The 22,618-nt window shown below is 47.3% G+C and overlaps 1 protein-coding gene across 1 annotated transcript; it reads right to left on the reverse strand.

The window, feature by feature from the left end:
- Positions 1 to 9,823: 9,823 nt before the first annotated feature.
- Positions 9,824 to 14,798, reverse strand: STMN1 (stathmin 1; the record flags this gene model as incomplete). The annotated part of the gene is made up of 4 exons (XM_080691353.1): positions 9,824 to 9,895; positions 10,375 to 10,566; positions 12,783 to 12,955; positions 14,564 to 14,798. 4 exons carry the CDS (start codon positions 14,796 to 14,798, stop codon positions 9,824 to 9,826), a joined length of 672 nt encoding a protein of 223 aa, XP_080547479.1.
- Positions 14,799 to 22,618: the final 7,820 nt, after the last annotated feature.

Raw genomic sequence — 22,618 nt, forward strand, 5'->3', positions numbered from 1 at the left:
TACTCAGGGCTGCCAGATCTAACAGTTTAAGCCTCAAATCAGATTTTCACTTGGAATTGTCAACTAATTCAATAACTTAAAACAGCATAGGCTGTAGCTGGCTGCAGGCCACCAGCTTGTGTCTTTAGGAGGATCCCATTAAGAATTGGGCACAGGCAAATCTGCAAAACCAGAGCAGAGCCATCCTTTGCTTCAAGAACTCAAGTTGTAAGCAGGCGTGGTGGCACTCGCCTGTAATTCCAGCACTTGGGGGGCTGAGACAGGAGGATTGCCATCCGCAAACAACCTCAGCTACTTAGTGAGGCCCTTTGCAATTCAGTGAGACCTTGTTCAAAATTACAAATAAAAAGCTGGGTGTGGTGGCGCACACTTGTAATCCCAGCATTTGGGAGGCTGAGACAGGAGGATCACGGTTCATGGACAGCCTCAGCTACTTAGTGAGGCCCTTTGCAACTCAGTGAGACCCTGTTTCAAAATAAAAAATAGGAAATAGGGCTGGGGATGTAGCTCAGAGGCAGAATGCCCCTGGGTTCCATTCCCAGTATGAAAAAAAAAAAAAAAAAGGGCCAGAGGTGTAGCTTGGAAGTAGAATGCCCCTGGGTTCCATCCCTAGTACTACAAAAAGAAAAAAAAAAATAGAACTCCAGTTGACTCTCCCTGGGGTCCACATAGAACAAGGACAAAGCAGGTGCCCTTAGGTAGACCACAGGAATCACCGAACTCAATTATTATTATATTTATTATTTATTTTTGTGGTACTAGGGATGGAATCCAGGGGCATTCTACCCAGCCCTATGTTTATTCTTTATTTTGAAACAGGGTCTCACTAAGTAGTAGAGGGCCTAAGTAGCTGAGGCTGGCTGCAAACCTGAGAGCCTCCTGTCTTAGCCCCTCAGGACTGATTATTACAAGCATAACCATCACACCCGGATTATTTATTTATTTTTAGTACTGAGGATTGAATCCAGAGGCATTCTACCTCTGAGCTCCGCCCCATTCCTATTTTTTATTCTTTTTTTTTTTTTTTTGTGGGTCCGGGGATGGAATCCAGGAGTATTCGACCTCCGAGCTACACCCCCTGCCCTATTTTTTTATTCTTTATTTTGAAACCAGGTCTCACTGAATTGCAGAGGGCCTCACTAAGTAGCTGAGGCTGTCCTGGAACTGCGATCCTCTGGTCTCAGCCTCCCAAATGCTGGGATTACAAGCGTGCGCCACCACACCCGGCCTTATTTTTTATTCTTTGTGTGTGTGTGTGTGTGTGTGTGTGTGTGTGTGTGTGTGTGTGTGTTTGTGTGTGTGGTACTAGGGGTGGAACCCAGGGACTTCTCTACCTTCAGGCTATACTCCCAGATCTATTTTATACTTTATTTGGAAACAGGGTTTCACTAAGTTGCTGAGAGCCTCACTAAGTAGCTGAGGCTGGCTTTGAACCTGTGTGATCTCCTATCTCAACCTCCCAACCACTGGGATTACAAGCGTGCACCACCACGCCCAGTTCTTTATTCTTTTTTTAATTTAATTTTATTTATTTATTTATTTTTTGCGGTACTGGGGATGGAACCTCTGAGCTACACCCCTAACCCCTATTTTTAGTCTTTTAGTTTTTGAAACAGGGCCTCACTGAGTTGCAAAGGGCCTTGCTAAGTAGCTGAGGCTGTCCGTGAACTGCGATCCTCCTGTCTCTGCCTCCCCAATGCTAGGATTACAAGTGTGCGCCACCACACCCGGCCCTTTTATCCTTTATTTTGAAAGAGGGTCTCACTGAGCTGCAAAGAGTCTCACTAAGTAGCTGAGGCTGACTTCAAACCTGTGCAATCCTCCTGTCTCAGCCTCCCAAATGCTAGGATTACAAGTGTGCGCCACCACACCCAGCCCTTTTATCCTTTATTTTGAAAGAGTCTCACTAAGTAGCTGAGGCTGGCTTCGAACCTGTGCGATCCTCCTGTCTCAGCCTCCCAAATGTGGGATTACAAGCGTGCGCCACCAGGCCCGGCTTCCCAACTCAATTATTTAATTCAGCACGTATTGACTAACCTCTCACCAGGAGCCAGGCTCAGAGCTGGAGAGTTAGTGGCAAGGACTCAGGTACACTGCCAGCTCCTGAAGACCCTGTGTTCTGGCTGAGACACACTTGAAATCAACAAGTGCATAATTACTAATGAATTACATATGGGATACATGAGGAGCTCCAGTATAGCCTGGATGTTAAAATTTGGGTTTGATTCTAGTACCTGCCGGTTGTCACTTTTGGCAAATCACCTAAATGTCTCACTTGCCTTATTTCTCTCCTGTGAAATAGGCATGATAATCTCAGAACATTCTTTTGGGAATTCAGTTAGACAATGCAAATAATATTCAGCTGCTTCTCTTAAGCACAGACAGCAAGAAAAAGGAAAGGAGGGAAGCTAGCTTAGCGTGGGGAGCACTCACCAACTCCCCCAGTGCATAAGGGGCTTTTTGCCAGTGAGGGAAGCCCAGGCCAGAAGCCCCAGCACTGCAGAGGCTCAGTCCTCCCCTCCCTGCCACCTTCCAAGATGGCAGTCGCAGGGCATCTGCTTATTTGTTCTCTTGGATCCAACTTCAGCACTTTACCTGTCTCAGCAGGGCTTGGTGGCCAAGGCCAGGCAAGATACCATGCTCTTGGCCATCCTGGGCAAAGGTGAGGCCTTTCAGCTACAGGTGAGCCCTGTTGCTGAGGCTGCTGCATTTTCGAGCCCAACCAAACCCTACAACTAAGTTTTAAAAACCTAGGTACTGCCGGGCGTAGCGGCACACGCTTGTAATCCCAGCGCTTGGGAGGCTGAGACAGGAGGATCGCACAGGTTCGAAGCCAGCCTCAGCTACTTAGTGAGGCTCTCAGCAACTTAGTGAGACCCTGTTTCCAAATAAAATATAAAATAGGTCTGGGAGTATAGCCCAGAGGTAGAAAGCCTCTGGGTTCCACCTCCAGTACCACCAAAAAAAAAAAAAATAATAATAATAAATAAATAAATAAAAACCTAGATACTGCCGGGCGTGGTGGTCCACGCTTGCAAATCCCCGGCACTTGGGAGGCCTCCGGAGACAGGAGGATTGCGCAGGTTCGAAGCCAGCCATGCTGGTTTAAGAGACCCCGTTTCCAAATTAAAAAAAAAAAGTATAAAATAGGTCTGGGAGGGTAGCCTGGAGGTAGAAGGGTTTTCAGGAACCCCAGTACCACACACACACACAAACCTAAGTACATCCATACACAAGAAACATATCAGCTTCCACTGGCAGGAGGCTTCAGCCACAGGGATACTTGTGATCTTCTACTTCACTTGGGCAGAGGCAGGTGTCAGGAGACTTGGCTCACCAATGTATTTCTGGAACTTCAGGGTTCAGTTCAGTGGAGGAATCTTCAGCAACTGTGACATGGCCCCTGGTTACAGGGAGCCTGCAATCGACTGAGGTAGAGAACTGAGTGTGTTGGCATGTTTCTTGTAATTCCAGCTAATCACAAGATTGAGGTGGAAAGATCATGAATTCCAGGCCAGCCTGGCCTAACAATGAGACCCCACCTAAAAAAAGTACATATATATATATATATATATATATATATATATATATATATATCCAGGTAGAGAATCATAGCCTTAGATTTGGAACTTCCAGTGCACCTACTTCAACCTCTATCCAAAAAGAGAAGAGCATCTATAGCCTATCATTTATTATTTAATAATGACTCTAGTCAGGTGAGATGGCACATGCCTATAATCCCAGTACTTGGTAGGCTGAGACAGGAGAATCACTGCCAGCCTCCACATCTTAACAAGGCCCTCAGCAACCTAGTGAGACCCTGTTTCCAAATTAAAAAAAAAAAAAAATAGGGCTGAGAGTATAGCTTAAGTAGAATACCCCTGGGTTCAATCCCCAACACCCCCCACCCCACACAAAACCAGTTATTCAAATAGCTGAATTAGCAGGAAGGCAGCCAAATTCTTGTCAACAAGTAGATATTTGCTTGGAAAGGCCAATTGTCACTGGGAAAACGATAGGCAGGAATACCTTTACAAAGTGCTAGAGAGGAAGATGGTATGCCAGAATCATGAGATGTCACAATTGCCTTTTAGGGGGGTGGTGCTGCTGGGTCTGGAGTATTGTTCAGGGCAACAGAGGATCTGGGCTGACAGAGCTCCCCTCCTATCCAGGGCCTGGAGTAGGACTGCCGGGTTAGACTCCCTTACTAGCTTAGGACCTTCGCAAACCTGTTCCCTTCTCTCTGCAGTGAACCATTTTTACATAACATGCTTGCGAGTCAAACACTCAACAGTGGCTCTGGCACTGGTACTTCTTCTTCTCAGCTGTGGAGGTCTGCTTCTCCTGCTGGGCTTTCCTGTTCAGCACGCACTTCCCGGCTCCTTGCTGGCTCACTAAGGTTACCCTCCAGAGCTCAAAGGCATCCCTTCTAGCCAACACCCGCCCAACCTGTGTTTCCAGCAGCTCCCCAGTGTGGTCTCTATTCCATCTGCTCTCCTAGTCACCTGCCTCCACTTTCTCTTCCTTAAAATGGCTGTGTTTGCCAAGGCACACTTGTAATCCCCGCACTTGGGAGACAGAGACAGGAGGATCTGGCTGGTTCGAGCCAGCCTCGCTGGCTTAAGAGACCCTGTTTCCAAATAAAAAAAATATAAAACAGGTCTGGGAGTGTAGCCTGGAGGTAGAAGGGTTCTATCGCCAGTACCACCAAAAAAAAAAAAAAAAGGCTGTGTTCACCAACCTATGGTTCCTTGTATTCTTTGTGTGTGTGTGTGTGTGGTACTGGGGGGTGGAACCCAGGGGCTTTCTACCTCCAAGCTATATCCTTAGCCCTATTTTATAATTTATTTGGAAACAGGGTCTCACTAAGTTACTGAGAGCCTCACTAAGTAGCTGAGGCTGACTTCGAACCTGTGAGATACTCCTGTCTCAGCCTCCCAAGCGCAGGGATTACAAGCGTGCGCCACCACACCTGGCGGGTTCCTTGTATTCTAAAGCCTTCAAATGTGCCAGGTGTGGTGATACATGCCTGCAATCCCAGTATTTGGGAGGTTGAGATGGGAGGATCACAGGCTCAAAGCCAGCTTCAGTAATGTAGCAAAACTCTCAGCAACCTAGTGAGACTGTTTAAAAAATAATAAAGTGCTGGGCATAGCTTGGACATCCACTGCTTAGGACAAAGGCATGGAGGGCAGTCTGCTACAAGCCATTAAGTATGGCTTGCTTACTAAGTGTTAAGTGCCTTGTTAGGGTTCAAATATGGTCCAAGTTTTCAAAGAACTATCTCTTGCCAAGCATGGTGGTACACACCTGTAATCCCTGTACTTGGTAGGCTGAAACAGGAGGATCACAAGTTCAAGACCAGCCTTAGCAATCTATTGATACCTTTAGCAATTTAGTGAGACTGTTTCAAAATAAAATAGCTGGGTGTGCTGGCCCATGCATGTAATCCTAGTACTTGGGAGGCTGAGAAAAGAGGATCATTGGTTTGTGGACAGCCTCAGCTACTTGGGCCCTCTGCAACTGAGACCTTGTTTCAAAATAAAATAATAAAAAATAGGGCTGGAGGTGTAGCTTGAAAGCAGAATGCCCCTGGGTTCAATCACCAGTACCACGAAAACTAATTTAAAATAAATATGTAAGCCAGGTGTGGTGGTACATGCCTCTAATCCCAGTACTTGGGAGGCTGAGACAGGAGGATTGCAGGCTTGAGGACAGCTTCAGCAAGTAGCAAGACTCATCAACCTAGTGAGACCTTGTTTCAAAATAAAAATAAAGCTGGGGATGTAGCTCAGAGGTAGAATGCCCCTGGGTTCAATCCCTACTGTCGCAAAAAATAAACATGAGCTGGGCATGGTGATGCACAGTTGTAATCCCAGGTCTTGGGAGGATTGTAGTTTGTGGCCAGCCTCAGCAATTTAGTAAAGCACTCCACAATTTATTGAGACCCTGTTTCAAAATTTAAAAATAGGGCTAGGGTATAACTCAAGAGGTAGAATGCCCCAGGTACCACCCATAACAAAATAAAGTGAAAGACCCTGGGCTCAATTCCCAGAACATACAATTAAGTTAAATTTAAAGTGGAGCCGGATGTGGTGGTGCACGCTTGTAATCTCTGCGCTTGGGAGGCGGAGACAGGAGGATCGTGCTGGTTCAGAGCCAGTCTTGCTGGCTTAAGAGACCCTGTTTCCAAGTAAAAAAAATAGGTCTGGGAGTGTAGCCCAGAGGTAGAAGGGCTTCCAGGAACCCCAGTACCACACACACACACACACACACACACACACACACACACACACACACACACACACAATGGGCTGGGGAAGCTGGGTGTGGTGGCCCACGCTTGTAATCCCAGCATTTGTGATGCTGAGATGGGAGGATCATGGTTCCAGGACAGGCTCAGTTACTTAGTAAGGCCCTTGGCAACTCCATGAGACCTTGTTTCAAAATAAATAATAAAAAATAGGGCCGGGCGTGGTGGCGCACGCTTGTAATCCCAGCATTAGGAAGGCTGAGACCTGGAGGATCATGGTTCGAGGATAGCCTCAGCTACTTAGTGAGGCCCTCTGCAACTCAGTGAGACCCGGTTTCAAAATAAAGAATAAAAAATAGGGCAGGGGGTGTAGCTCGGAGGTCAAATTCCCCATGGGTTCCATCCCTAGACCCGCAAAAAAAAAAAAAAAAAAAATAGGGCTGGGGTGTAGCTCAGAAATAGAATGCCGGGGCCTATCCCCAGTACTAAAAAAAAAAAAAAAAAGGGGGGGGGTAGGGGGCTGAGGGTATAGAATGCTCTGGGTTAAATTCCCAGTACAAAAAAAATAAAAAGACTAGAGCAGAGCCCTCTCTTCTGCACTTCGCAGGCTGCCCAGGCCATTACTACTGTGCCAAGCCCTAGAGCACACTTGATGTCAGGCGCTGGTCCAGAGTATCACTCAGGGAAGGCTCTACAATGTTCCTCCCCTTCATGAGTAAGCACTGGAAGTGACAGGAAGGGCTGGGCCTACCTCAGCCTCTTCCTAACCCTAGCCCAAGGCGGAGCACATTCTGGTGCTTGTTAAACATGCTGATTCCAGGACCTCCATTGCAAATGTCTCTCCCATGGAGGGCAGTCAGTCACAAAGTCCACATGCAAAAACCTGAGGAAGGAATAAACCCCACTATCACTAAAGATGTAGAGAATGGTGTCTGCTTATGATAACAGGCCCCAGGCTGCAGTCACACGACTCTGGCCTTATGAGACCAACTTACAGGAAGTGCTGCTTGACTTGTAAGAGTAAGATACAGAGTACTTAGGCTGGGGAAGGGGCTGTCACTCCCCACGGGGCTGGAGATGTAGCTCAGTCTGAGAGCCTGGCCTAGCATGCACCAGGCCCTGGGGTTTGTCTTGGTACTGCAAAACAAACACCCCCCCAAGCAGCTCACAGGTACCTCACTCCTCTCCCAAGTCTAATGTAGACTCTTGAGGTGGTTACGTAACAGACCTAGCCCTGCCTTTTCACCTGATCCTTAAACTGGGCCCAGGCCTGCTTCTCCAAAGGTGAGAGTGAGATGCAGAGGCCCCGGCTTCCAATTTCATGGGGAAGTAGCATCCCCTCCTTTCAGTTCTCTGACATCGTGGTCATGAGATGAAGGCTTGGGAGCACCTTCTCACAGGAAGTCAGGGCACCATGGACCTGTTTCAGATGAGATTGTTTCAAAATTTAAAAATAGGGCTGGGTGTGCAGCTCAGAGGTAGAATGCCCCTGGGTTCCACTCCCAGTACCACATACAAAAAACTCTAAACTAAGATTGCTTATTTAGCCTCTGGCTGAAAACAGCAATAATTACTTTCTTATAGTGCTTAAATACATACTGAATACTTCTAAGTGGCCTCTCTCTACCCACACTCATTCAATCCTAACACAGGAAGTAGTATATTATTGTTCCCATAAATAAGTTTAGTGAACCGGGCTTGATGGAGGAGGCCTATAATCCCAGTACTTGGGACGCTGAGACAGGATGATCGCAAGCTCAAGACCAGCCTCAGCAATTTAGTGAGACCTGTTTCCAAATAAAATAGGGCTGCGGGTGTAGCACTGTAGAATGCCCCTGGGTTCAATCCCCAGAAACAAAATAAATTCTTTTTTTTTTTTTTTTTGGTGGTACTGGGGTTCCTGGAAGCCCTTCTATCTCCGGGCTACACTCCCAGACCTATTTTTACATTTTTATTTGGAAACAGGGTCTCCTAAGCCAGCGCGCGTGGCTAGCTTCGAACCTGCGCGATCCTCCTGTCTCTGCCTCCCAAGCGCGGGGATTACAAGCGTGCGCCACCACGCCCGGCACAAAATAAATTCTTTAAAACCCAAATCAAGATTGAGCCAGAGCTGGGCATGGTGGCGCATGCTTATAATCCCAGAATTTGGGAGGCTGAAACTGGAGGATCAGGGTTTGTGGACAGTCTCAGCTACTTAGTGAGGCCCCTTGCAACTCAGTGAGATGCTGTTTCAAAATTAAAGAGTAAAAAATGGGGATGGGGTGTAGCTCAGAGGTAGAATGCCCCTGGGTTCTACCTCCAGCACTGCAAAACAACAACAAAAAAAGAGCCAGAGCTGCAGAAGCCCACAGGTTAGCAGCTTGTATTCCCACTGCACCTGTAGAAATCCTCTTGAAACTATTCTTACTATAGATACTTGGCTTCCAAACATACATGATATATATATATGTATATTTGCTTCATAGATATATATGAAGCAGATATTCATATGCAATTAAGGCTATTTCCCAAACAACCTAGGCAATCCAGAGGCTTTCCCTGAATTGAGAGGCAATGTGCTGATAAGGGTACTGTGGCCTCTGAATTAGATGAACTACCTGCCAACTTCTACCACCCAAGTTAAAAGCTACTCCAGGAAATAGTCAAAGTCCCCCATCACAGGATTTGCTATGACAGCTTTGAAAGTTTTATTAGTATTCCAATTCTCAAGTCAACCATCACTTCTACAGAAGGAGAGTATTAGTTGCACTACCACCCCAACTGTAATATTGAGCAAACCATCAAATATCCGAAGATCTTAAGACTCCCTCTAAACTGTTCTCTAGAAACACCATTGTGCCTTTTATCTTTCTTCTTACCAGGGACACAGAACAAGTAACTGCTTGTTTGCAAATAAACATCTGAAGAAATATAATAACAGCTGATCTGGGCCGAGGCAGCAACACAAAGTGATGATTGTGGGAGAAGACAATGCCACCAACTCTGGACAAGGAACCCAGGCCAGAGGACTTGCAGTGATGTGCACGCTGGGGTTCCCACCAGCCCAAAGGCCCCACGGGGAACAAATATAAACCAGGAGGGCGGGTCTCTACAGCTTCATCACCTGGACAGAACGAAGTCACTGTCACCAACAGCACTGCGCAACTTTATTAACCATTCAATACAGTAGCATCTGGTAAGATTGGGACAGAATTGGGATTGCAAAGTGAACAGATATTCAGCATCTAACAGTTTGAAAGAAGCCACTACATACTCTTCACAAACATGTTTTCACAGAGCCAATAAAAGTACTAGCCATTAACCCAGCGCACCAAGTGCACTGAAGTAGAAAAGATGCAACAATAAAAATAGCTACATTAAAAAGACCAACACTTTAGAAAAAGATTAAAACACTTTTGAGTTTCTCCCCTTTAGCCCCTAAAACAACATCTTACAGTCTGATTCTACCTATACAGTCCTACATCAGCTTCTAGAGTATTTGTCAGGAGGGAAAAAATAAAATGACACTGGCCAGTACAGTCTTTGGATATTTAGGAAGGGGAGGGGGAGAAAGTCAGTTCTCAGAACAAATTAGTCAGCTTCAGTCTCATCAGCAGGATCTTTGGATTCTTTGTTCTTTCGCACTTCTTCAACGTGCTTATCCTGTAAAGAAATTGTATATTAACTATCATCAATGGGATAAAAAGACAACAACCCTGAAGCACCCTCCCTCCTTCCGCCTCAACACATATACTACAGCCCATGGCAATCACACAAGAGTTTCAAGACAGCATTTTTAAACCTCCTGGGTCACTATGGAACTTAACGACCAAGCCTCCTACGCTTCTTCCAAGGAACATGCGATTATGCTGGAAATTACTCAATATCCTTTTATTCCCCTTTTCTTTGCAGCACTCAGAGTAGAACCCAGGGCTTCACATGTGCTAGGTAGGTGCTCTATCACTCAGCTAGTCTCCAATCTTCCATATTCCATTCTAAGACTTTTCTCATTTAATGTGTTAAGCTCCAAAACTGATGATAAAAGACACATCACTTTTTATCAAGGCAATTAATTCAATCAGGCCAATTCTTTGGTGCCTCAGACTTCAAGCTCTCAACTCTTCTACAAGCAAGAGACCAACCTTCTCTCGCAAGCGCTCCAGTTTGGCAGCCATTTGTGCCTCTCGGTTCTCCTTGTTAGCTTCCATTTTGTGGGTCAATTTCTCTTCCGCCATTTTACTAAAGTTGTTGTTCTCTTCTATTGCTTTCTGAAGCACCTCTTTCTCATGTTCTCGTTTCTCAGCGAGCTGCTTCAAGACCTCAGCTTCATGAGACTGCAAGAAAGTTTAGCAGGCTAGATTCTGATATGTCTCCAGTATTTGTTAAAATTACAACAGAAATTGTCAGGAGAGACTGAAGAGGCAGAAAATAAGAGTCCTTGAAACTCTAGTTAGGACCTGAACTACCCCTATCGTGAAACAGTGAAAATCATCTCTTTCTAGTATTTGTATTTACTTTGGAAAACTGCCCATATTTGTTCAGAAATTTCTTGCCCAATTATTTAAGGAAATCCTTATAATATTTACTGCTTAATGGTACCCAGATGACTTGAGTAATATATACTTAGGAATGGCACTTTACTGTAAAGAATTCTGGTTTAATTTCAAAGGCTAACCAAAAGAAAATGAGCTCACTGTAAAAATTTTTAGCCATTACTGATAAACAGATTCAGAAATGTTTGGAAGCACTGGCGTGTAGGGTATAACTAGATACCTGCCACTGCTTCTGCAATATCCTCATCATGATAGGAGTTTCACTATATTTAGCTAGTTACCACATAAAGCACAGGCTAATGACTGGAGGGCCAGGGTGATTCCTGAAACATCTTTCCTTGGTCTACCCATCAGGTGCATTGCTTCTTCCTACTCCATGACCTCAAAGTTATATAAGAACAGGCAGATGATACACCAATGTAAACAATGCCACTTTTCCTGGGGAAATGATCCTCACACTAACAGTGGGTCAGTGCACATGCAGCTTGTGGCACTGAAAGGTACAGGGCATACTATACCTGTCTACAAAGGGGCCTTTATATGTGTCTGTGTCTGGATGCTAGAATTCAAATCACTGAAGCTGTGTTAGTCTGGGGTGAATTACTACTTCACCTCTTTTTGTTGTTGTTGTTGTGCTGGGGCTGAATCCAGGGCCGTAGCATGGTAGACAAATGTTCTACCATTTAGCCACACCCCAGCTATACGGCATCTTTTTGTGTTTCAACTTTGTGTGTGGTACTGCAGACAGAACCCAGAGGCATTCTATCCCCAAGACACACCTTAGTCCTTTTTGTTTTGTTTTTTTAAGTTTGAAACAGGGTCTCCCTAAGTTTCTGCACTAGGCCTTGAATATGTGATTCTCCCTGTCTCAGCCTCCCAAGTACTAAGATTCCAGGCAGGCATCACCATGCCCAACCCTACCAATGCCAATAGTCACAGAGAAAGGGGAGACTAAATGAGTTTATATAGTGCTTAGTGAGTAGGATAATACTGAAAGGTATACTTTTAATATTCAATTATAAACTTGTTTTCCAATTTTTCACAAGTATGTTGGCATTTGTTTTCTGATTAGTTCTTTTTAAAGATGGCTACTTTATAATAATTCTATATAGATTCTGCTTAGATAAAAGCTATCATATAGCCAGTTGTGGCAGCACATGCCTGTAATCCTAATACTTGGGAGGCTGAGACTGGAGGGTTACAGGTTCAAGGATAGCCTCAATAACCTATCGAGGCCATTTCAAAATAAAAAGGACTGGGGTTGTAGCTTGGAGGCAGAATGTTCCCCTGTTCAATCCCTTATACCAAAAGAAAAAAAAAAGCTATTATAATACCAGTTGAGCAACATATTCACTAACAACTTAAAGTGTTATTATATGATTCTTAAAAAGCAAAACAAAACAATCATTTGCCAACAAATATTGTGTTCTTCAGAAGCATGAGCCATTCAGGTGTGGTGGCACATGCCTGTAATACCAGTACTTGGAAAGCTGAGACAAGAGGATTGTAAGTGTGAGGCCAGCCTCAGCAACTTAGCAAGACTCTGTTTCAAAGATAAAAAAATAGAAAGAGTTGAGAGTGTAGCTCAGAAGTAGAATGCCTCTGGGTTCAATCCCCGGCACCAAAATGTTTTTTAAAAAGAGGAAGCTTGAGTAGCATGAACTTTGGCTTAAAACAGATGTAGGCTTGGAGTGCAGCTCCAACACTTACTAGCTGTACGATTTCAGGAAAATGGCTTACTTAACATTCTTAAGACTATTTTCTCATTTTCATTATTTGAGAGAACTCCTACCCTAGTCACTGTGCTAAAGGAGAAAAAAAATTTAGTAAAACATTTTAAGAGTGCGACAAAACAATGGCTGGTATTTTCCTCTAGGCACTGGCGCATATGAATTTTGCTATAACCACAGCGTAGCTACAACTGTTTCTTACGATTAAGGAAACAAAATCATTTTGCCTCGTGGCATCAATAAATATTGTTTTCCGTCACAGTTTACCTTGCGTCTTTCTTCTGCAGCTTCTAATTTCTTCTGAATTTCCTCCAGAGAAAGATCCTTCTTCTTCGGAGGGGAAAGAGGGAAATCTGGGACAGATTCTTTTGACCGAGGGCTGAGAATGAGCTCAAATGCCTGTCCTGAGGCACGCTTCTCCAGCTCTTTCACCTGAATATCTGGAGTTGATCATATTTATGATAATTCAGAAACAGACTTCTCCTAACAAACGGTTCTATAGTTTTCTAAAAACCATTGTCAATTTAATTAATAAAATTAGGACTGGTGAAGATGTGTTTGTAGGTAATGAACCTTTTTTTTGGGGGGGGGCAGGTCTGGGGATGGAACCCAGGGGGGCATTCCTCCGAGCTACACCCCCTGCCCTATTTTTTTATTCTTTATTTTAAAACAGGGTCTAAGTTGTGGAGGGCCTTACTAAGTAGCTGAGGCTGTCCACGAACCGAGATCCTCCAAGTCTCAGCCTCCCAAATGCTGGGATTACAAGCGTGCGCTACCACACCCGGCTGGCAAGGAACTATTTAAATATCTTCCAGGAAAAAAAAGCTCAGTATCTTTGGATTAATAAACATCATTTTGAGGAATTAGTATTTGACATCATTTTAATGAACAAAGGCTTGTACAAACTCTACAATTTTGCTTTGGACCAAGCCAAATTGTCTAATTATGAAACAATTATGGGCTTTCAGTACATTCAAGTGATAATCATTTCTTATTCTTCTATTCATAATATAGGTTTTGAGAAGACCAAAACACAAGAGCCAAATTTAAAGCTCAAGACCTGATCCACCTCCTATTCTAAAATCATATATGCCCATCACAATTTCAGCTTTTCTAAATTAGATTACCTACCAGAAGAAGCCATGGTGAATAGAAGACAAGAGACTGGCAGTGTATTCTGCACAATCCACTGGCAAGGAAAACCCTGAAAACGATTTTCAAAACCATGCATCAATTTCTGTATGTCACCAACAAAGGGACCCCAAATCACATACACATACATCAATGTCAGAATAACCACTACGTGGAATAAGACATGAACTGGGAGAGAAAAATTATCAATATTCCTAAAAATTACTGAAACATACTGGAAAATTCAAGCAAATTTGCAGAGAATTACATTAATTGAGCTTGCTTATTAAAAATCAGTTGAATTTTTAAAATTAAGAGGTGAAGCCATAAGGCTGAAGGCTGCTCCCCTAAATTAAATTCCTCCCCAAACCACGAGGAGGTATTCTAGATTCAACCCAATGGTGAGATAGGAGCCATCTTAATACATACAGTCTACAACTCATTGTGCAAATGAAACACCCACCCTTGCTTTGTCTGTTTCTGCCATGATGGATAACAAAACGCCCAAGCTATTAACCAATAATGTTCAACTCCTATTGTTCTTGGGGTTTAAGCTCTTTGCCCAGCAGCGAGCAAAATTGTGTTATAAACCTGTAGGTTTTAAGTTATATTTACCTCCTTAGTAATTTTAAAAAATCCCACAGCCCCTGTGCATTCTTATACGATGACTCTTGTAGATCCCAAGCTAGTGCCGAAAAATTACAAGCACAGGTCCCCAACAGCTAGAATTTAATCTGCGACAGCGAAAACCCCGAACCTCGGCAAGGCTTTAGACGCAACACCGGACCGGGATGGGCGTGGCCCTAGCCAGGGCCAGCAGGGCGGACAGGCTGCCCCCCGGCCAATCAGAGCGCGCCCTGAATCCGGCCCCTGGCCCCGCCCCTCTCCTCCCCGCGCCTTTTCGAATCTCCGCGAACTCTCAACACCGCCGAGCCCGCGCGCGTGGGAAGGGGAGGGCGGGGCGGGGCTAACGGTCCCATCCGGGTAACCCCGCCCCTCCCGGGCTCGCCCCGCGCGGGCGCCCCCCCAGCTCCCGCCAAAAGCACCTCGAGCCGCCGCCACCCCCGCCGCACCCGGGCGGGTGGGGCAGGCCGAGAGAAAGGCCGCCCTGCGGGCCCGCGTCGGCCGGCCCCCTCCTCCGGCCGCCCGCATCCCCCGCCGGCTGCCCCGGGTCCACGCGGCTCCGCGGGCGCCGCCCCTCGGACACGGGCGAGGGCGCCGTGGGGAGGGCGCAGCGCCGACCGCCCGGCCCTGGCTTCGCGGCTCGCGCGCTGCCCTTAGACAATGGGGACCCCCGAGGACGGCGCCGCAGGCCTGCGCGGGGGGCGGCCGGCCGGGCCCACGCCCCCCATTGTCTCCTCGACGCCCGGGGCCGACCCCGCGAGCTCGCCCCGCTGGCCGCGCCCCTCGCACCACGGCCGCGCCCCCAGGGAGCGGGGACAAAGGCGAGGCTCCGCCCGAGCCGCACAAAGCGGCGACCCCCGCCCGCCCCGGCCGCGGCCCCGCCCGCCGCCCCCCACCGCGCCGCTGCCGCCCGGCCCCCGGCCCCCGGCCCCCGGCCGCCGCCGGCTCGGAGCTCGCACCCACCTGCTCGGTCCGAGCCGCCTGGCCACACTGAGGACCAACAGACCCGGGCGCGCACAAAAGCGCCAAACAGCGGCACGTGACGTCCCCGCGGGGCCGCGCATTGGCTGAGCGCGCGGCACGTGCGCCCCGGCGGCCCCGCCCCCGCGGCACCTCGGGAAGTGTAGTCGGGCGGCGGCGAGGACAATGCGGGGCGGGGGCCGGGCGGGGTCGGCAGGTGTCAGCGCGGGCCGGCGGCGGCCTCACCCCGCACGAGGGCGGGGTCGCGGCCCGGCCGGAGTCGCCACGGGCGCTACATCCCTAGGGGCGGGGCGGGGCGGGGCGGGGGTCCGCCCTACCTCTTAGACCTGGGCGGTCACCCCGGCGGCCGCGCGGGACAGAGCGGTGCCCTCTGGTGTCCCACCCCGCGGCCTCGCCCGGGATGCCCGAGCCCTGTGACCGGACAATGCCAGCCCACGCCCCCGCGTCTCACTCCGGACACACCGTGCCCCTGTACTGTGCCGTCATCTTGGTCCCTAACCCGCCCGGTGTCGACGGGTCACGGGCGTGGCCCGCCCCCCGCCCGGTGCGTCCTCACTGCGGTCCGCAGCTTCCTGAGCTGGTGACCCGGACCCGTGCGGGAAAGCGTGAGACTCAGGAATTTGATCTCCTCTGGTCTAACAAAGCCACTCGGCTTAAATGCGGACTCCATCTGTTCTGCCAAGCCGCCCCTGTGCTAGGGAAGGACGAGCTACAGCAGTTCTAGATGCGCAGACTGCAGCTAAGTGTCGCTTTTGTTCTTGGAGCACGCGCTCCCCGGAGCTGTGCAGTGCTCTTTTTAAGAATCAAAACAAAAGGAGCCACAAGGTCACTGTCCTCTCCGGCCTGAGTAGATCATAACCGTAGCAGAAGCACAAAGGATATTGGTCTGAACATGACTGTGTTAGCATAATTGGCCCCCCTTTCACATCAAAATGAGGGGGAAAATAAATGAAATGCCAGTGGTTCCCAGACCCCTCCACCCATTCCCTGTCAAGGCTATGCTGATGGCCACTACCTCAAGGCACCTACTCTGAGAGCCTAAACAGAAGGGACACCATCTTATTTATGGGCTTGGTCCCTCTAAACCATGAAACACATAGGATCAACTCTGAACAACAGTCCTAATTTATTTTTTTAACAGAACCTTTTTTTTTTTTTGGTGGTACTAGGGGTGGAACCCAGGGGCTTTCTACCTCTGGGCTATACTCCCAGACCTCTTTTATATTTTTATTTGGAAATACGGTCTCACTAAATTGCTGAGAGCCTCACTAAGTAGCTGAGGCTGGCTTCGAACCTATGCGATCCTCCTGTCTCAGCCTCCCAAGCGCTGGGATTACAAGCGTGTGCCACCACGCCTGGCCAACAGTATTAATTTAAAAAGACTCCATGTTGGATGAGGTGGCCACACCTGTAATCCTATCACTTGGAAGGCTGAGACAGGAAGATTGCAGGTTGGAGACTAATGGGGAGCCATTAAGGCTTTCCCCTAGATTAATGTTTCTTTTTTGGGGGGAGGGGTGGTAATGGGGGTGGAACCCAGAGGCTTTCTACCTCCGGGCTATACTCCCAGACCTTTTTTATATTTTATTTGGAAACAGGGTCTCACCAAGTTGCTGAAAGCCTCACTTAAGTAGCTGAGGCTGGCTTTGAACCTGTGCGATCCTCCTGTCTCAGACTCCCAAGCGCGGGGATTACAAGCGTGCACCACCACGCCCAGCTTAGATTAATGTTTCTGACTCAGCTGACTGTCTTTCGCCCAGAGTCAACAAGGTTTGGGGTTATGGAAAGTTCAAAAAGGTCTGAGAGAAGATCAGGTGGTGATGGCACGAGGGTATTGATTTACCTATCTGTAATGTATGTGCTTTGGATTGGTCTGTATTGTATTCCAGTGGTGATAGCCGAGAATGCTGATTGACCTGTGACTGTATAAATAACTCTGGAAAAACAAACCCGGGGTCGGCGCAATAAAGATGAGATTGACCCAGAAATAAGCGTCAGCCAGGAGCGTCGACGCAATAGAGAATACTGACTCAGGTGTAGTCATTGACCCGTAGGAAATACTGACCCAGGAACAGGGGTCGGCCAGTAGAGATAGTAGGCTGGCGGTTCCCCCACATTAGAATTAAAAATTCTTCATCCTCACCCCCCTCTTCAGAACCCGTACTTTTGCCGGCTGGCTCCAGCAGGAGACCAGCCTCAGCAAGGTAGCAAGATTCTCAGCAATTTAGCGGGACCCTGTTTCAAAATTTAAAAAAGGGTTGGGGGTGTCACCTGGAGGCAGAATGATCCTGGGTTCAATCCACAATACTTAAATAAATGAATAGACTCTCCTGTTTAGTCAGTCACCGGGTTGTGCCAGAGTTAAGCACAATAGGTGCTAAGGACAAGGAAAACTGGATCATACAGGCAGCAAACACCACACAAAGGAAACAATCAGCAATTCGATGTTGCCCAAAATATGCTTGCTGCCGCATTTCTCCAACAATCGCCCTTGTGTGGGGTCGGCCTCCCCCAGACAATGTCCGGGGCTTTCCCTCAGCATGTGAGCAGGACCAGCAATGATTCAGATTCCAAACCCTGAAAGGCTTCTCTCTCCCAGAAACTTAGCCTTGGAACCGCCAGGTGCTTCCATCTGTCGCTTTTCTGAGTGGAATCTCAGCAATCATTAAGAAAAAAAAAATCTATAGGGGAGTGGAGGTAAGGCCTCGCTGATGTGGCAAACTGGCAACTCGAATGAGCAAGGGCCCCAAGGCCAAGAGATCTAGACCTGCCTTTTATTCTGAAGTCTTTGTATTTGATCAGGAGGTTTGCCTAGGAAGGTCCCACCCACTTGATGCATTTTTTTTCAAAATATAAGAAATTGCCACACAAAAATCTCACATTTCTATTAATGTTGTGACAGGGGAAAAATTAATCTTTCAAAACACTGATTATTTTAAAGCACTTACACCACCGCTCCACCTTTCTCCCTAGAGCAGATGTCTATTTCCATGGAAACCACAGCTAGGAACGTGTATATAAGAACTCGTGTAGATTTTTAATAATTTTTTTAGCAATGCCTCTTGGCTTCTGAGTTTGTTGTTAGACAAACTAGTCTCTGTGACAAGAACAAGGCTTTTCTGACATCCTGAATACTGCTTGTGGACAGGGGTGGGAAGGGAGGAGTAAGATTTCCCCTAGAATGCTCCTGTGAATACAAAGGTGCCTGGGAGACAGGGCAAAACCTGTTCTTTTTTCTATTTCTCTTTTTTTTTTTTTTTTTTTTTTTTTTAGTGTGTGTGTATGGGGGGCATTTCACTCCTGCCCCCATTTTATTTTTTATTTTTATTTGTTTGTCTCTTTTGTGGTACTGGGGATGGAGCCCAGGGGCTTTCTACTCCTGAGTTATACTCCCAGGCCTATTTCCTATTTTATTTAGAAACAGGGTCTCACTAAATTGCTGAGAGCCTTACTAAGTAGCTGAGGATGGCTCTGAACCTGAGCAATCCTCCGGTCTCAGCCTCCCAAGTGCTGGGATCACAAGTGTGTGCCACCACGCCCGGCTTATTTTTTATTTTGAAACGCGTGTCGCTAAGTTGCTGAGAGCTTTGCTAGATTGCTGAGGTTGGCCTTGCACCTGCAATCCTCCTGTCTCAGCCTTCCAAGTACTGGGATTACAGGAGCGCATCACCAAGCCTGGCACAGTCCATTTTCTTAATGGTGTGGTTGCCTTTCTGAGAGCCAGACCATTACTGTGTGTTGTCAACTCACAGGCGTTCATTTATGGTTCCTGGAATCAGAAGGGCATTTAACTGTAAGGAGAAAAAACAGGGGTGCCACTTCACTTTGGAGAGGGACAGAATCGCCCTTCTCCAAGTCTTCCTAAAACTCACTTGGAGATCTCCTTCCTCTCCAAGAGGCAGCAAGGAGTTAACGTTCCCATCTTGGAACTGTCTTTGCCCATGAGAACTATTTTTGCCTCTGCTCAGATGGTTTGGTGGGATTGTTACGGAGCTGGCTGTGATTGTGGATTAGCACAAAATGAGGTTGAGATATGGCAGCCATCCAGTTTATTTGATCTGTGTAGACAGCTCAAGGAGGGCACTTCAGGCTTCAAAGTCCAGGAGGGATGTCTACACTGATGAAATGAGCCGGGTGTTGTCAGATCGCCTCGATTCCCAGAGACGGCAGCCTTTGTTTATTGTTGATTCGGAGGCTGCAGGGCTTGTCTCCCACATCGGCGCCACTGACTTCCATGGCTGCTGGCCGGCCTGTCCTTGGCCCAGGGGTGTTATGGGAGAGGTTTGCTCATGTCCAGTCTCTTGCTTTTGTCCCTAGTCCTCAGTCTCCACGTTCTAACCCTCCCTTTGCAGTTCCAAGCCTGTGAATCTGCTATTTCTCTTGCCCATGTCCCTTACTAGAATGTAGGTTCTGGAAGGCAGGGGCGTTGTGCCTTGGTGTCCCCAGTGCCTAGCGCCCAGCCCGGCCCAGGATGGGGGCCGGGACATTCGCAGAGAGTGTTGGGCAAGAGCATCCTCTGCGTTCTCTTCCATAATATTAGATCCTTACTGTGGTGAGGGTAAGATAGAGTGCATGGGAAGTGCTGAGCACAATGCCCGGCCTGTGGTGAGTGCAGAGCCCTCCTCAACTCTCACTGCAAAGAAGTCTCTTGAGCAGGGCGTGGTGGCACAGGCTTGTAATCCCCGCACTTGGGAGGCAGAGACAGGAGGATCGTGCAGGCTGAAACCAGCCTCTCTGGCTTAAGAGACCATGTTTCCAAATAAATATATAAAATAGGTCTGGGAGTGTAGCCAGAAGTCGAAGGGTTTCCAGGAACCCCTCTCCCAAAAAAGAAGAGTCTTGACTGCTTGTGTGTGTGTGTTTTACTGGGAATTGAGCCCATGGGCATTCTACCTCTGAGCTATACCCCATAGTCATTTTTTTTTTTTTTTGAAACAGGGTTTCTCTAGGTTGTAGAGAGTCTCACTACATTGCAAAGGCTGTCCTGTCCTTGAACCTGTGATCCTCCTGTATTGGTCTCCCAAGTACTGGGATTATAGATCTGCACCACCACACAGGTCATTGAATGAATGAGACTACTACTAGGCTTTTACCTTTTGGCAGAAATTGTAGTAACTGGGTTAACTCTTCCCATGAGGAATTTAATTTTTGTGTGTGTGTGTGGTACTAGGGGTGGAACCCAGGAGCTTTCTACCTCGGGGCTATACTCCTAGACCTATTTTTTATTCTTTATTTTGAAACAGGGTCTCACTGAGTTGCAAAGGGCCTCACTAAGTAGCTGAGGCTGTCCACGAACCACGATCCTCCAGTCTCAGCCTCTCGAATATTGGGATTACAAGCATGCGCCACCAAGCCTGGCTCCATGGGATACTTTTTAGAATTCAATTAATTTAAATTTTTGAATAGATAACACATCATGTGGTTTAAATATAAAGTATAAGACCCCTCCCCCTTGTCTGTCCCTGTCTGCTGAGTTGTCTGCTTCTCTTCCTCGCCTCATCCATTTGCCGGTTTCCTGAGTATCCCATGTTTCTTCACGTGTACGTAAGCAAATCTGTAGCTGTGCACTCTTCTCCTCCGCCCCTGTTTATAAATAACGAATGGTAGCTTACTGAAACTGCCTGTGCTGGGCAGTTTTCACTTAACAATACATATCCACGGTCTTCTCCCTTTTACACCGGGGCACGTCCCTGATCTTGTGTCCACAGATGGACATTCCATGACAGCTCTTAGGCTATTCCCAACTATTTGTTATTTCTTTACACTTTTTTTCCTTTTCTTTTTTCTCTGTGTGTGTGTGTGTGTGTGAGAGAGAGAGAGAGACAGACAGACAGACAGACAGAGGATTGAACCCAGGGGCACTCTATCGCTTAGTTACACGTCCAGCCCGATTTTGTTTGTTTGTTTGTTTGTTTGTTTTGGCAGTACTGGGGGTTGAACCCAGGGGCATTGTACCTCCAAGATACACCCCTAGACTATTTTTTAGTTGTTGTTGTTTTTTTTAAACAGGGTCTCACTGAGTTGGGAAGGGGTGAGGCTGTCTGAGAACTGCGATCCTCTGGTCTCTATCACCCAAATGCTGGGGTTACAAGCATGTGCCACCATGCCTGGCTTTTATTTTTTAAACAGGGTCTCACTAGACTGATGGGTCTCACTACTTGCCGAGGCTACACTTGAACCTGCGATCCCGTCTCAGCCTCCCAAGGACTGGGATTACAGGCGCGTGCCATTACGCACAGCTTCTACTTGCTATTTCAGACAATGCTCTTCTGAATGACCTTGTATGCACGGCTTTTCCGACATGGCTGAGTATACCTGCAAGATATATTCCTACAAGTGGTGTGGCAGGGCCAAAGGCCAAGCACATTTGTCATTTGGATAGTGCCAGACTGACTTCTACAGGAGTTGCAACAATTCAGTACTCGCCAGGTGGTGATTTAATTCATTATCTCAATTCACTCAAAAAGAATTGGAAAGGCTTTGTCTTTCCCAGCCAGGCATTAGGGAAAAGTAGGGGGAGGACCAGACACCCCAGGAAAGGCGTGGCTGTCAGCTCTGTGTATGTTAATGACTCCTATAAATACTTGGCCGGCAGCAGCTGATTTCAGAACAGCCCTGCGCTGTGGCACTTGCCTCCATTGGTCCTGTGGTCCCGGGCTCCGCTGGTGTCACCAGCGGGTCGGGAGCTTTGTGAAGGCAGGGCCCGATGTGCCTCTCCACAGTGCCTGGCACAAATCTTACTTTTTTTTTTTTTTTTTTTTTTTTTTTTGCAGTGCTGGGGATTGAACCCAGGGCCGAGAGCACGCTCAGCAAGTGCTGTACCACTGAGCTACATCCCCAGTCATTAATTCTTCTTAAGATGTATTTTCCCTTTTTTTTTTTTTTGGTGGTACTGGGGTTCCTGGAAACCCTTCTACCTCCGGGCTACACTCCCTATTTTATACTTTTTATTTGGAAACAGAGTCTCTTAAGCGAGCACAGCTGGCTTCGAACCTGCGTGATCCTCCTGTCTCCGTCTCCCAAGTGCAGGGATTACAAGCGTGCGCCACCACCCCCGGCTCTATTTTCCCATTTTAAAAATCACTTTGAACTGGGCATGGAGGCGCATCCTTGCAATCCCAGCATTTGGGAGGATGAGACAAGAGGATCAAGGTTCTCAGCCAGCATCAGCTACTTAGTGAGGCCCATTGCGACTCAGTGAGTTCCTGTTTCAAAATAAAGAATAAAGCCAGGCATGGTGGTGCACGCTTGTAATCCCAGCATTTGAGAGGCTGAGATAAGAGGATCTTGCAGGTTTGAAGCCAGCCTCAGCTACTTAGGCTCTCAGCAATTTAGACCCTGTTTCCAATAAAATATAAAAATAGGTC

This window comes from Muscardinus avellanarius (assembly GCF_963383645.1).
Source record: "Muscardinus avellanarius genome assembly, chromosome: 3".
NCBI lineage: Eukaryota > Metazoa > Chordata > Mammalia > Rodentia > Gliridae > Muscardinus > Muscardinus avellanarius.